This window comes from Haematobia irritans, chromosome 4, assembly GCF_050003625.1.
Source record: "Haematobia irritans isolate KBUSLIRL chromosome 4, ASM5000362v1, whole genome shotgun sequence".
Taxonomy (NCBI): domain Eukaryota; kingdom Metazoa; phylum Arthropoda; class Insecta; order Diptera; family Muscidae; genus Haematobia; species Haematobia irritans.
In genome coordinates this window covers 156,272,972-156,289,188 of record NC_134400.1, presented here as the reverse complement: position 1 = coordinate 156,289,188, position 16,217 = coordinate 156,272,972, and the positions used below count along the sequence as shown (strand labels likewise).

Sequence of the window (16,217 nt, the reverse complement as noted above, 5' to 3'; positions counted from 1 at the left end):
TATTTCTATAGAAAATTTTGTCAAAATTTTATTTCTATAGAAAATTTTCTCAAAATTTTATTTCTATAGATAATTTTGTCAAAATTGTATTTCTATAGAAAATTTTGTTAAGATTTTTATTTCTATACAAAATTTTGTCAAAACTTTATTCCTATAGAAAATTTTGTCAAGGTTTTATTGCTATAGAAAATTTTCTCAAAATTTTATTTCTATAGAAAATTTTCTTAAAATGTTATTTCTATAGAAAATGTTGTTAAATTTTTATTTCTATACAAAATTTTCTCAAAACTTTATTTCTATAGACAATTTTGTCAAAATTTATTTTGTCAAAATTTTATTTCTATAGAAAATTTTGTCAAAATTTTATTTCTATAGAAATTTTTCTCAAAATTTTATTTCTATAGAAAATTTTGTCAAAATTCATTTTTTCAAAATTTTATTTCTATAGAAAATTTTGTCAAAATTTGATTTTTAAAGAGAATTTTGTCAAAATTTTATTTCTATAAAAAATTTTGTCAAAATTATATTTCTATAGAAAATATCCAAATATTATTTTTTATAGAAAATTTTATCCAATTTGTTTATAGAAAATTTTGTCAAGATTTTATTTCGTTTTTGTGTTATGAATGTTTATTTTTTCTTCAATCGTTATCAATCAAATTAACTAACATTTTCTAAAATTATCCAAAATTTTCCTTTCTGGTGGGTTCACTGTTTTTGAGTGTGGTTGGCCATGTGGGTATGAAAAAACGTCAAATGGTTCAGGCCAACGACCCCTCTGATGATGTCCCTGCTTTCAGCAGTAATGGACCATATGGTGAAATTAATAATCAAACATATCTTTAAAATGTAACTATCGACAGTTTGCAAACTATTTCCTCTTCAAAACGGATATGTGGAAATTTTGCAATGGAGTGAGGCATGCAAATCAAATATTTTTAATTAATTACTAGCTTACCCCTTCTCGGCCACCGGAATCGCCTTTAGATCCTTTAGGTCCCATATCTCCTTTTGGTCCTGGCATACCGGGTCGACCCTGTGAATGTATAAAAACATTTTGGTTTTTTTTTTTTAATAAATATGAAAAATATTTAAGAAACATGGAAAGAAAATATTCAAAAATTATCATAATACTGAAAAACAAAAATATTCAATCCATAGAAGATGGTTTGCTTGTTTTACATTTAAATTCAAATAATCTTCATATATCTTCGTTTCCATGGCCTTCTCTTTAATTCAACACAGAAAAAATATTTTGCTATTCTCAATCGTGAAATTAATTGATCCAATAAATTTTTAAATGAAATTTCTTCAACCACAGTATATTAATTTATACTATAAATTTGTGTGCTTGGTTTTTGTTCTGATTACAAAATAAATTTGAATAAATTAAATTTTTAATTGAAAACACAATTTTAAAATCCAATTAAAATATTATTAAAAAATATTTTTAATATTTTTTCTGTGAATTGATATGTGGAAGAAAAAAGAAACTTCGTCCTTATACTTACCGCATGACCCATTTCGCCCATAATACCTGGTTTGCCCGGAGGACCAATTGGTCCAGCTGTTCCCGGTTTGCCGCGACGTCCACGCATACCTTTATCACCCTTCTCACCCTTGGTACCATTCATAGCCATGCCTTCGAAACCACCGGCGAAAAAGGCCTGTCCAGGTGGACCTTCGGGTCCACGATCACCTTTCGGTCCACTCAAACCACGCAAGCCTTTTTCGCCTTTCTCGCCCTTACTGCCAGGCAGGCCGGTCAAACCGATTGAACCAGCTGGACCAGGCTCACCGTTCAAACCGGGTGCCCCATCATAGCCAGCCGGTCCGCGGGGGCCAATGGGACCTTGTGGTCCTGCAGGACAACTACACTGTGTTGTATTCTGTAATCCAAAGGGAGTATCTGCATAGACCAGCTGTCCAGGTGGTCCGGGTGGTCCCATCGGACCAATTTCACCAGGTAGACCACGATCGCCTTTGAGACCAGGAGCTCCAGGTGAGCCACTAATACCCGGTACACCAGGTTGACCAGGTTCACCTTTAACACCAGCCGGTCCATGTGGTCCTGTGTGACCCTAGAAAAGACACAAACAAAACAAAACAAAATTACCATCAAATGTCTAGAGAATTAAGCAACTTCTTTATTATGAGCTTATATTGTATGGGGATTTTATTTTTTTCGGCCCTGAAAATTAAATTGTCTCGCAAAATTTTATCAAATCATAACACATTCCCTTTTTGTTAGTTTCACATGTATGCTTAATGCATCACTGGTTATGAAAGTTACCCAAGCGGATCATCATTTTGACTCTTGAAGATTTTGTCTTTTCACTAAGGATATGGGAGATGAGGATTCCTTTCACAACAATATCGAGAAAACCCCAAAGGACGATGAAAAAAAAGATCATGATGATGAGGATGATGACGATATGAAACAATGTTGTAAAGAAATTGTTCTGAAATGTAATCTTTATGAAATTCCGGCATTTACCTGTGCCAGCAACATTTTAACCGCATTAACTTCATATAACCTTCTTAAAATCCCCTTAAAATAACACACACATACATATGGAAAATGGAAATTTTTTACGACACAAGCCAACTTTGTAAATTATTTTTATGGGGCTTTCCCTCCAAAAATTGTTGGATATGTGCCCAACCCTTAAAGGCAACCATTTATGATGGACATGTTTGATTTTGGTAAAGTTAGCGAGACAAAATTCTGCACAACATATAGGAGCCATACCATTTCAATGGTTATACAAAAAAGTTATAGAGTCAATCCTAGTTTTGGCTTAACACCCACAGTTTGAAAAAGAAAATTGTGCTCATTTCATCCGCAATAGTTTTGTTAAACTGTTGAAGAATATAAATTTTTAAAAACTACAGAACATTTTTTCAAAAAAAAAAAAAAATAAATAAATTAAAATTCAGAAAAACTGCATAAAATCCTTATTTGAATCGATAGTACGTTAAATAAATACGTTAAATTTGATGTTTGAAGATTATTTCCTTGCGTTTAGTCCAATTTTGGGATACTCTTTCCAACATTTTGGCCGGTATCTCACATATAAATGCTTCAATGTTGTATTCCAATGCGTCAGTTGAAGCGAGCTCTCTATACATGCTTTAACACAAGAATTGTCTAAAGGCGTCAAAATCGCCAAACCTAGACGACCAATTGACCGGTTCCGAATGTATAATATAATGAAACTGCATAGGGTGACTAATATGTATTGCATCAAAATTCATGTTGCTATCATTTGTCATTTCCCGCCAACAGATTCATTCCATTCCGTTCCATTCCATTCAGATACAAAGTTATTCGTGATGGAATTCAAGCGTGATTGCTTTAGATTTTCCAGGATAACCAAAAGCTGCTATCGTAAGACCTCTCCAGCACTCAATTTTAAATTGTTCTTTACTGCGATTTTGGCAGTTTTGTGTCCCTTCCAAAAAGTGGACGAAAAAAGAATCCCAGCCAACAAAATTGGAAGTTGTTCGATAAGCATTTCTCTTAAAGCGCATCCCGGAAACCGTCATCAAGATTTTTCCACTTTAGTACAAGTCCACCAACATTTCTTTTGAAGCGCATCCCAGGATTCTCTATCGATTTTTTTCACAATCCTTTTGGACAAGCCTTAGAAACTATGGAATTCGCCGTTTAAAGTGAAAATGTATGTTTTGGACAATTAAATTTCAATAAAAAAGTAAAAAATATTTATAAAAAAAGCAAAAAAAAAATTATCCCCGCTGGGATTTGAACCTTTGCCGTTTGACTTTTTCAATTCCGTGGAGATTTTTTTGAGCAAGTTTTGAAAATTACGATAATTTTTTATTTTTTGTTGATTTTTTAATGGAAAAATATATGCTGGCAAAAAAAAAAAATAAAACCGATGTATAACATAAAAATATATTTTTTTTTTTAATAGAGGAGAAGAAAGAATAGAAAATCAATAAAAAAGTCCAAAAATAAAAAAAAAATTATCCGCGCTGAGATTTGAACCTGTGTCTCAATAAAAAAGTCAAAAAATAAAAAAATATCCTCGCTGAACCTGTGCCGTTAGACTTTTTCAATACCATAAAAGATCTTTTGAGAAGGTTTTGCTTATTACGATAGTTCTTAATTTTTGGTTGATTTTTAATGGAAAAAATATATTTCTACAAAAATATATGCCGCAAAAAAAAAAAAAAAAAAAACAAAATAAAACCGATGTATAACATAAAAAATATATTTTTTTAATATTTAATAAAAAAATTACCGCTGGTATGTTTTAAACCAGCGTTCTCTATTTTTTCATTCATAATAATAAAGAACATCTCAGGAAATAGTTAGAATGTTATGCCGTGGTGTCATATTAGGTTCATATCACAAACATTTGATTAGACGTTTTAATGCATCATTTTCAATGGCGTTTGTGGCTGAGTGTGTTAAGGCATTCTATTACGGTGCCAACAGACCCAGGTTCAACCCCCGGTGTAAGCGAAGTAGTTATTCAATTTGTAAAAATTTGGCATAACATTCTAACTACTTCCTGAGATGCTCTTTATTATTATAAGAAAATTAAAGTGTAACCAAAAATACAGATAAAAATAAAAAGTGAAATTGGAAAAAAATTTTTGTGTTTTAGTTTTTTTTTTTTTTAAATTTCTTCATCCAAATTATTTTTCTCGGCACAATTTCTAAAGCAATGACAAGGATTCAAAAATGCAGTACTTCCATCCTATGACAAGCCCATGTAAATTTCATTGGATATGATCCAATTTTACACTACTACTGGATCACAAATTGGCGATCCAAACTACTTTTTTTGGAAGTTCTGTTTTGCTGGGAATACCAATACCAGGGATAATCCGATAAAGTCCAAATTTAATCAAAATATACGCTCAGTGGTAGAAAACTTGCTCTTGACCTGAATACATTGCGAGAACTGAGTCAACATGAAAAATGAGCTTGGACTAAGGGCATTGCAGTTCTAAAAAGTGCCAGAGCTCACCGATGAACAAAAAATGGATTGGACTGAATTTAATTTGGGCAAGTAAACCAGATAAGGTTTACTTGCCCAAATGATCGGATTTAGGTCAGCTGTAAGAAAATATGTTTAGAAGAAAAGTATAAAGATTTTGTGATGAACTTCGATTCTTTTACAGGATGGATGATTTTTTAATTTTCAGGTAAATTGAGTTTTCCCTCACATCTTTTTCACTTCCGCGAGGATTATTTTGTTCTTGGGGCCTATTTCCGTAATACAAACAATATAGAAAAATTATTTAATTGTATATTTTTTTTCAATGTTACCTTTTGCCAGGACGAAGAATCGAACCGCGGACCATACTCGCACAGTTTGTAAGCCAACACTACGTAGGTGTTATTGTCATCAACAGACAATTATCGCCGTAGCAATCAGCGCACAAGCAATGCATATGGTTAAGCAGTTATATTTATAGAGCATAGTTTAGGGCGCCCAGAAGCCGTTTTAAAGAAACTTTAATTAACCGAAACATACCTTTAGTTGATCACTTTCTTAAAAATACAACTTTTGAAAACGGAAATAATGTAATTTTACATATATACCAAAAATGTTCCCAAGATTTTGAAAAGATATCCGGCAATAGATGCCACTACATTAAATGTTTACTATCACACTTCAAAATGTGTCTTATAGTCAGAAACGAAACATTTATTGCAAAAATAAAAACTTTGTGACAAATTTTTTTTTTCGATAAGTAATTTTCGAAGAATTTCAAAAAACTCTCACAAGAGAACAACATTTTCGATACAAGTTTTTTTTTCTTTGCGTATATATACGTACAATATTATCGGAATTCTCGCAAGTTTTTTAAGTATTTCATGCCATTTTTTTTAATATCTGACTTGCCTTTTCTGTCAAGCACCATCCTTTCATGAAAGTAAACGAATGAATGAAAACAAGGGGAAAACCATAGTGCGGTTAACATACCTCTCTACACATCTTTCAATTATAATTATAATCTCTATTTAATGGAAGACTATTTAAACCACCACTATCATAATCAACATCATCATCCTCATCCTCTTAGGTTTACCTTTCACTTCATAAATATTTTTGCGTTTCCTTTATGTCACATATGGTAATGATGCTTCAAAGAGACCTCATCGAAATCTAAAGGAATAAGAGGTTTATATGTCAGTCTTTGCCTTTTCCATATATCTTGACTTTTCTTTTTTTCGCCTTCACTGCAGTTCTAAAGTGAAAGCTTTCTAAGAGCAAAATAATTATTTATGTATGTATCTCTTGTATATTGTAAGAATATAGATTATGGTGAAGATAATTTTTTCCAGTTCAAGGACTGTGATGACATAGTTTCAGTTGTAGTTTTCCTGATGGTTTGGGTTTTAGGTCATAGGTGCATGATTTTTATACCCTGCTCCACACTGTGGAATAGGGTATTATAAGTTAGTGCATATGTTTGCAACACCCAGAAGGAGACGAGATAGACACATGGTGTCTTTTGCAAAAATGCTCAGGGTGGGCTCTTGATGTCCGTCTGTCCGTGAACACATTTTTGTAATCAAAGTCTAGGTCGCAGTTTTAGTCCAATCGACTTCAAATTTGGCACAAGTACGTGTTTTGGCTCAGAATAGATCCCCATTGATTTTGGAAGAAATCGGTTCAGATTTAGATATAGCTCCCATATATATATTTCGCCCGATATGGACTTATATGGCCCCAGAAGCCAGAGTTTTACCTTAATTTGCTTAAAAATTTTCACACGAAGAACAATTAGTACTATAGTTAAGTGTGCCAAATTTTATTGAAATCGGTTTAGACTTAGACATAGCTCCCATATATATTTTTCGCCCGATATGGAGTAATATGGTCCCAGAAGCCAGAGTTTTACCCCAATTTGTTTGAAATTTTGCACAGGGAGTAGTATAACCATTGTAGCCATGCGTGCCAAATTTGGTTGAAATCGGTTCAGACTTAGATATAGCTCCAATATATAGCTTTCGGCCGATTTACACTCATATTTTTTGCTCCGATTTAGTTGAAATTTTGCACAGGGAGTAGAATTAGCATTGTAGCTATGCGTGCCAAATATGGATGAAATTGGTTCAGATTTAGATATATCTCCCATATATAGCTTTCGCCCGATTTACACTCATATGACCACAGAGGCCAATTTTTAACTCCGATTTAGTTTAAATTTTGCACAGGGAGTAGAATTAGCATTGTAGCTATGCGTGCCAAATTAGGTTGAAATCGGTTCAGATTTAGATATAGCTCCCATATATATGTTTTTCTGATTTGGACAAAAATTGTCAAACTACCAACATTTTCCTGGTAAAATCGCCACTGCTTAGTCGAAAAGTTGTAAAAATGACTCTAATTTTCCTAAACTTCTAATACATATCGACCGATAAATCATAAATAAACTTTTGTGATCTTTCCTTAAAATTTCTTCAGATTTAAATGTTTCCCATATTTATACCCTGCGGCACACTGTGGAACAGGGTATTATAAATTAGTCCATATGTTTGTAACACCCAGAAGGAGACGAGATAGACACATGGTGTCTTTGGCAATAATGCTCAGGGTGGATCCCTCAGTCGATATAACTATGTCCGTCTGTCCGTCCGTCTGTCTGTGAACACATTTTTGTGATCAAAGTCTAGGTCGCAATTTAAGTCCAATCGCCTTCAAATTTGGCACATGTTCCTAATTTTTGGCCGAATTTGTTTGAAATTTTGCACTAGGATTACAATTAGTAGTATAGTCAAGTGTGCAAAATTTGATTAAAATCGGTTCAGATTTAGAAATAGCTCCCATATATATCTTTCGCCCGATATGCACTTATATGGACCCACAAGCCAGAGTTTTGGTCCAATTTGGTTGAAATTTTGCACTAGAAGTACAATTAGTAATATAGTCATGTGTGCCAAATTTGATTGTAATCGGTTCAGATTTAGATATAGCTCCCATATATATCTTTCGCCCGATATGGATTTAAATGGCCCCAGAAGCCAGAGTTTTATCCCGATTAGCTTGAAATTTTGCACAACGTGTACAGTTGGTAGTGTAGTCAAGTGTGCAAAATTTGCTTGAAATCGGTTCAGATTTAGATATAGCTCCCATTAATATTTTTCGCCCGATATGCACTAATATGGACCCAGCAGCCAGAGTTTTATACCGATTTGCTTGAAATTTTGTACAAACATAGCACTTAGTCGTATAGTTAAGTATGCCAATTTTGATTGAAATTGGTTCAGATTTAGATATAGCTCCCATATATATGTTTTTCTGATTTCTACGATAATGGTCAAAATACCAACATTTTCCTTGTTAAATCGCCACTGCTTAGTCGAGAAGTTGTAAACATGACTCTAATTTTCCTAAACTTCTAATACATATATATCAACCGATAAATCATAAATAAACTTTTGCGCAGTTTCCTTAAAATTGCTTCAGATTTCAATGTTTCCCATATTTTTTTTTACTAACATTGTGTTCCACCCTAGTCCATTAGCCGACTTAAATTTTGAGTCTATAGATTTTGTAGAAGTCTATCAAATTCTGTCCAGATCGAGTGATATTTAAATGTATGTATTTGACAAACCTTTATATATAGCCCCCAACACGTTTGACGAATGTGATATGGTATCGAAAATTTAGATCTACTAAGTGGTGCAGGGTATAATATAGTCGGCCCCGCCCGACTTCAGACCTTCCTTACTTGTTTTTTACTAACATTGTGTTCCACCCTAGTGCATTAGCCGACTTAAATTTTGAGTCTATAGATTTTGTAAAAGTCTATCAAATTCTGTCCAAATCGAGTGATATTTAAATGTATGTATTTGGGACAAACCTTTATATATAGCACCCAACACATTTGACGGATGTGATATGGTATCGAAAATTTAGATCTACAAAGTGGTGCAGGGTATAATATAGTCGGCCCCGCCCGACTTTAGACTTTTCTTACTTGTTAAATTTTGTAATATGGTATACTTCATTGGTACACAACTTTTTTCTCATTTCTAGTTCACATCATTAAAGTAAGCCAAATTAATATAAAATTTCGTTCGTACACGAAGGAAAATTACGAAATTTTTCACACTTGAAGGATACTATAAAAAAATTATTTTGTGGTAAATTTAAAGATGATCGGTTCTACATTCAATATTTGTGGTAGCCACATTTTTTGGCAGGTCAAAGTTAGTTTACACTGTCCACTATGTGCTTTGCGGTATAAGGATGGCGGATGGACGGACATCGCCTCAAAATTTTATATACACTTTATGGGAACACAGACAAATATTTCAAAGAGTTACAAACACAATGACAAAATGAGCACATCTCCCATCCTATGGTGTAGCCTTCAATAATAAAGGTTATATTAGGTATAGGGGTGGCCAGTCATTTCAGGCTCCCACAGAATATTCCGTTCGTGGAGGGTATAAGACCATTTCTAAGGTGCAAGTTTCTCCCAAATTTTAACTTTCCCACACCATATTTTATAGTTGTGTACATTGCTCTTGTATCCTTATCCAATACAATGGTATATTAAGGGATGATTTACATATACATATATATACAGATACGACTACACATACTAGAGTATATGTGTGTACGTACTTAATTTATATCCTTAAAAGCTTATTCATACATTTTAAGGTTTTACTTTTTATTCCATTTTCTCAAAATCTCTCTTTATGAATATGTAAATCATTTTTGTACTTAATTTTTTTTTGGGATATTCTTCTTTGTTATTACCAAACCAAAAAAATATTTATATATATTGACTTTTTTTGTTGTGTGCTGATGATAATGGTTGGAAAGGTTCATAAGTGTATGTGTGTGTGTGTGTGTTCGTTTAATACGTACGTAAATCAATGAGCTTTTGTATAAATATTTTAATAAAGTGCTGAAGAGATCAAGAATGTAAATTACCTATTTTGTTTGAATCTTATTTATGTACACATACAAATATGCTTGAATTGTGTTTTAAATCGGTTTTTTGGGGATATCCCATTTTACCACTTTCTAATTTGTGTGGCTTGGCTAACCAAAAATCAATATAAGTCAATATCAGAGCAAAAGGCCAAAATGGCTATATTGAAGAAGATTACAGGAGAACTAACGTAAGACGATTGTGAATATGATTAAAACAAATAATATAAGATCTAAAGTCTACGAAAAGATTTTGTATCAGTTTATTTTAAATGATCGTATTATTGATATTTTGTAAAATTCTAACTTACATAACTTATTAACTTACATATAAATAAGTAACTTATTAACTTACATATAAATAAGTACACACAAAAAATAATTCGTTCCTCCCAAACGAAATTTTAGACAAACAACCATCGTTTTCTATTTGCTTTTCGTTGTAAGGAAATTAGTTTGAAAGAAAATTATATAGATAACAAGTAAGTAAAGTAGTAAGTCGGGCGGAGCCGACTATATTATTCCCTTAACCAACCCTACTGAATTAATAATATATTTTTTTTTTTTGGTACCAATGGTATAGGTTTGGGAGATAAACCACATTTCTATATTTAAGAATATTAAGGGGTACACGTTTATGGGAGTTTTATCACAACAACAGAACTGTCTGATGTTAGGAACTATATTTGATTCCGCACCTACAGAATTAGTATGCCACTAATATTGAATCCATTATTAAAACAAGTAAGGAAAGTCTAAAGTCGGGCGGGGCCGACTATATTATACCCTTCACCACTTTGTAAGTCCACATATATATAAAGGTTTGTCCCAAATACATACATTTAAATATCACTCGATCTGGAAGAATTTGTTAGACTTCTACAAAATCTATAGACTCAAAATTTAAGATGGCTAATGCACTAGGGTGGAACACAATGTTAGTAAAACGTCTAAAGTCGGGCGGGGCCGACTATATTATACCCTGCACCACTTTGTGGATCTAAATTTTCGATACCATATCACATCCGTCAGATGTGTTGGGGGCTTATATAAAGGTTTGTCCCAAATACATACATTTAAATATCACTCGATCTGGACAAAATTTGATAGACTTCTACAAAATCTATAGACTCAACATTTAAGTCGGCTAATGCACTAGGGTGGAACACAATGTTAGTAAAAAAATATGGGAAACGTTTAAATCTGAAGCAGTTTTAAGGAAACTTCGAAAAAGTTTATTTATGATTTATCGCTCGATATATATGTATTAGAAGTTTAGGAAAATTAGGGTCATTTTTACAACTTTTCAACTAAGCAGTGGCGATTTTACAAGGAAAATGTTGGTATTTTGACCATTTTTGTCGAAATCAGAAAAACATATATATGGGAGCTATATCTAAATCTGAACCGATTTCAACCAAATTTGGCACGCATAGCAACAATGCTAATTCTACTCCCTGTGCAAAATTTCAACTAAATCGGAGTTAAAAATTGGCCTCTGTGGGCATATGAGTGTAAATCGGGCGAAAGCTATATATGGGAGATATATCTAAATCGGAACCGATTTCAACCAAATTTGGCACGCATAGCTATAATGCTATTTCTACTCCCTGTGCAAAATTTCAACTAAATCGGACCAAAAATTGGCCTCTGTAGTCATATGAGTGTAAGTCGGCCGAAACCTATATATTGGACCTATATCTAAATCTGAACCGATTTCAACCAAATTTTGCGAGCATAACTACAATGCTATTTCTACTCCCTGTGCAAAATTTCAACTCAATCGGAGCAAAAAATTGGCCTCTGTGGGCAAATGAGTGTAAATCGGGCGAAAGCTATATATGGGAGCTATATCTAAATCTGAACCGATTTGGCTGATATTCTGCAAGTTTTTCGAAACTCATAAAATATTCGGATGTACGGAATTTGAGGAAGATCGGTTGATATACACGCAAATTATGACCAGATCGGTGAAAAATATATATGGCAGCAATATCTAAATCTGAACCGATTTTTTCCAAAATCAATAGGGATCGTCTTTGAGCCGAAACAGGACCCTATACCAAATTTTAGGACAATCGGACTAAAACTGCGAGCTGTACTTTGCACACAAAAATACATCAACAGACAGACAGACGGACAGACAGACAGACGGACATCGCTAAATCGACTCAGAATTTAATTCTAAGACGATCGGTATACTAAACGATGGGTCTCAGACTTTTCCTTCTTGGCGTTACATACAAATGCACAAACTTATTATACACTCAAAAAAAAAGTGAACTCTCTATTTCACTAAAGACAATTTAACTTTATTTTAGTTCATGGAATTATTATGTTTGGAGAAAGTTTCCTCTACTCTAATAATTTTTTGTTTACGTTAGTTAAATTAACTAAAACCGAGGAAAAAAATATACACAAATGAAGGATAAAGATTAACTAAATTCGTGTCTTCCAAAAAATAGTTCAATATTTCTTTAAATTTGTAAATATTACTACAAATGCGTTCATCATGAACTTCGTATGTCACTAAAGACATTCTTGCAATTTTGAACTCCAAGTTTTTCCTTCAAACTACAAAATTTTGTTTAACAAGTGAAAAAACTTAATTATGTCTAATAAATTTTCTTGAATTTGTCGAAAAATATTTGCTTATTTTTATGACATCGGCGTGATGCCAACGTTTGTTATACTGTTTAGTTAAAATTTTCTAAAAATATTCAAAATTTTCTAAAGCTAACCGAAATTTTTCTTTCTGGTGGGTTCACTGTTTTTTCAGTGTACCCTGTACCACAGTAGTGGTGAAGGGTATAAAAAAGTGTGGGTACAAAAATCCAACTTTGTTAAACTTGGGAAATATATATATGTAAGAGCTATATGTAAGTCTATCTACGATCGTCTAATAATACTTTAACGATTTCAACTTTAAATTTGAGTACCAATGGTTAATAAATAAGAGTACTATGAACAACTTTGGGAAAACCGAGCTATACATAAATCCCATACCCAGCAAAAAAAAGAGCTTCCAAAAAGTAGTTTGGATCCCCAATTTGTGATTCGGAAGTAGTGCAAACTTGGATCATCTCCAATGACTTTTACATGGACGTATCATAGAACGGAAGTACTCCATTTTTGGATCCTTTGCATTGCCTTAGAAGTTGTGCCTTGGAAGTTCATTTGGGTAAAGAAATTTAAAAACCTAAAAAAAAAGTTTTTTTTTCCAATTTCATTTTTTATACCCTCCACCATAGGATGGGGGATATATTAACTGTCATTCCGTTTGTAACACATCGAAATATTGCTTTCAGACCCCATAAAATATATATATTTTTGGTCATGGTGAAATTCTGAGTCGATCTAAGCATGTCCGTCCGTCCGTCCGTCTGTTGAAATCACGCTAACTTCCGAACGAAACAAGCTATCGACTTGAAACTTGGCACAAGTAGTTGTTATTGATGTAGGTCGGATGGTATTGCAAATGGGCCATATCGGATCAGTTTTACGTATAGCCCCTATATAAACGGATCCCCAGATTTGGCTTGCGGAGCCTCAAAGAGAAGCAAATTTCATCCGATCCGGCTGCAATTTGTACATTGTGTTGGTATATGGTCTTTAACAACCATGCAAAAATTGGTCCACATCGCTCCATAATTATATTTGGCCCCCATATAAACCGATCCCCAGATTTGGCTTGCGGAGCCTCAAAGAGAAGCAAGTTTCATCCGATCCGGCTGAAAATTGTTACTTAATGTTGGTATAGGGTCTCTAAAACCCATACAAAAATTGGTCCACATCGGTCCACAATTATATATAGCCCCCATATAAACCGAACCCCCGGATTTGGCTTGCGGAGCCTCTTAAAATAATCTACCAAAATTTTATTGCCATAGAAAATTTTGTCAAAATTTTATATTTCTATAGAAAATTTTGTAAAAGCATAGTCTCTATAGCAAATTTTGTTAAAAATTTATTTCTATAGAAAATTTTGTCAAAATTTTATTTCTATCGAAAATTTCTGAAGTACCTCTTAGTTAGAGAGGAATATTTTGCAAAATCTTCCAAAACATCAAGAATTCTACCAATCTACAAAACAGTAAAAATCTGTCATTTTTGGTTTATATATTGGTCAAGAACTGAATATATATGTACTTATTCGGCCTTTGTTTTGCCCAATATATATCCCGCATGGACTAACTCACAATTTAAAAGATTATGTTAAGAAGTTTTAAGATGCCTTGCCATCGGCCGCAAGCCAAGTAATTCAATTGTGTAGGACCGTCCTTAATAGAAGCTTCTACGCAATCCATTGTGGAGGGTACATAAGATTCGGCCTGGCCGAACTTACGGCCGTATATACTTATTTATTAGTATTTTTTGTTACACTTTTATTTGTATACCTACCACCATAGAATGGTGACGGGGGTATAATAAGTTTGTCATTCCGTTTGTAACACATCGAAATATCGATTTCCGACTATATAAATTATACACCCTCACAAAAAATCGCCTCTGTAACATATACTCCCAAACATATTTTGCTTCAAGCATATACATTTTTGGGTATTGCCCAAACATTTATATGTTTGATCTCTTCCAATATATAATATGTTTGAAAGCATATTGGTCTAAACAATATATGTTTGGGTAGGCTAAGTTCCAAACATTTTGTATTTTTGCATCCAAATTCAATAATGTTGTCTTCCAAAAAACAATATGTTATTATTTGAACATATAATATGTTTGGAAGCATTTTGCACCCAAAAATATTATATGCTTAAAAAAAAATCTCCCAAACAATATTGTGCTCAAAATTTTATTTATTTATTTATATATTTACAATCATAATGAATTATGAAAATAAACAGGTAATATAGGTGCTAACAACATAGGTTTTCGACCTGAATGCTCAAAATTTTGTTTCTGCCTAATTGTATATTCCCCCACATCTTTCTCACTTCCACGAGATTTTTTAGTTCTTAGCACCTTTTTTTGCAATACAAACATTGTAGAAGAAATTATTCAATTTTATGATTTTTTTTATTTTAAATTTACCTTTTGCCGGACGGGGATTCGAACAGCGGACCACACAGTTTGTAAGGATCAAAGAAGTAGCTGATCAATTGCCCAAGGAAAAATAAAATGTTAATTTTGTAATAACAAGCAACAACCACCAACTTAATTCAATATCGCTCCCTGTTAAATAGCGCTCCAAGCTACTAAACACATATATGTTTATAGGCTATTTCTAAATTAATATATGTTTGCATCCAAGCATATTATATTTACAAACATTTTATGTCCCAAACATAATATGTTCTAATATATTAACATATATGTCCCAAACATGTTATGCTAGTTTATGAACATTATATGCTTGCACTCAAAAATATTGTGTTTAAAAATTTGTGTTCCAAACATATAATGTTTATAGCCAAACATATGAAAAACAGTCTTTTTTATCCGTGTATATATTCTTGATCAGGGAGAAATTCTAAGACGATATAACGATGTCCGTCTGTCTGCCTGTTGTAATCGCGCTACAGTCTTCTAGAGGTATTTTATGACAATAAAGAGGTGTGCCAAAAATGGTGAGTATCGGTCCATGTTTTGGTATAGCCCCCATATAGACCGATCTCCCGATTTTACTTCTTAGGTTTATAGAAACCGCAGTTTTTATTCAATTTACCTGAAATTGGAAATCTAGAGGTATTGTAGGACCACAAATACGTGTGCCAAAAATTGTGAGTATCGGTCCATATTTTGGTATAGCCCCCATATAGACCGATCTCCCGATTTTATTTCTTGGGCTTATAGAAACCGCAGTTGTTATTCAATTTACCTGAAATTGGAAATCTAGAGGTATTTTAGGACCAAAAGAGGTGTGCCGAAAATGGTGAGTATCGGTCCATATTTTGGTATAGCCCCCATATAGACCGATTTCCCGATTTTACTTTTTGGGCTTCTAGAATCCGTAGTTTTTACCTGATTTGCCTGAAATTGTAAATATTCTGGTATTTAAGGCTCACAAAAACGTGTATCGGATTAAGTTGTTATCGGTCCATTTGGTAATGCCTCCATATAGACCGACTTCACTTCTTGAGGGTGTAGAAGGCGCACTGATCATGAAATTTGCTTGAAACTCAATGTAAAATTTCCAGATTTTACTTCTACAGATTTAAGATTTCAAATCAAGACGTTATTTTATGATTTTCTTGCACACTTACAAGAGATGTTAATGATTCCTCTAAAACTCAAACAAAAATGGTTCTTATAAATCCA

The 16,217-nt window shown here is 33.1% G+C and overlaps 1 protein-coding gene across 6 annotated transcripts in view; it reads right to left on the bottom strand.

The window, feature by feature from the left end:
• Positions 1–16,217, bottom strand: part of Mp (collagen XV/XVIII-type protein multiplexin) — a 1,363,033-nt gene that overhangs the window by 390,847 nt on the left and 955,969 nt on the right. For all 6 annotated transcript variants that reach the window (XM_075303610.1, XM_075303614.1, XM_075303611.1 and 3 more), the window contains 2 exons: positions 1,512–2,081; positions 959–1,036 (listed from right to left, as the gene is read on the bottom strand). In XM_075303610.1, the coding sequence (XP_075159725.1) occupies positions 959–1,036; positions 1,512–2,081 (648 nt within the window). The remainder of the gene's footprint in view (positions 1–958; positions 1,037–1,511; positions 2,082–16,217) is intronic.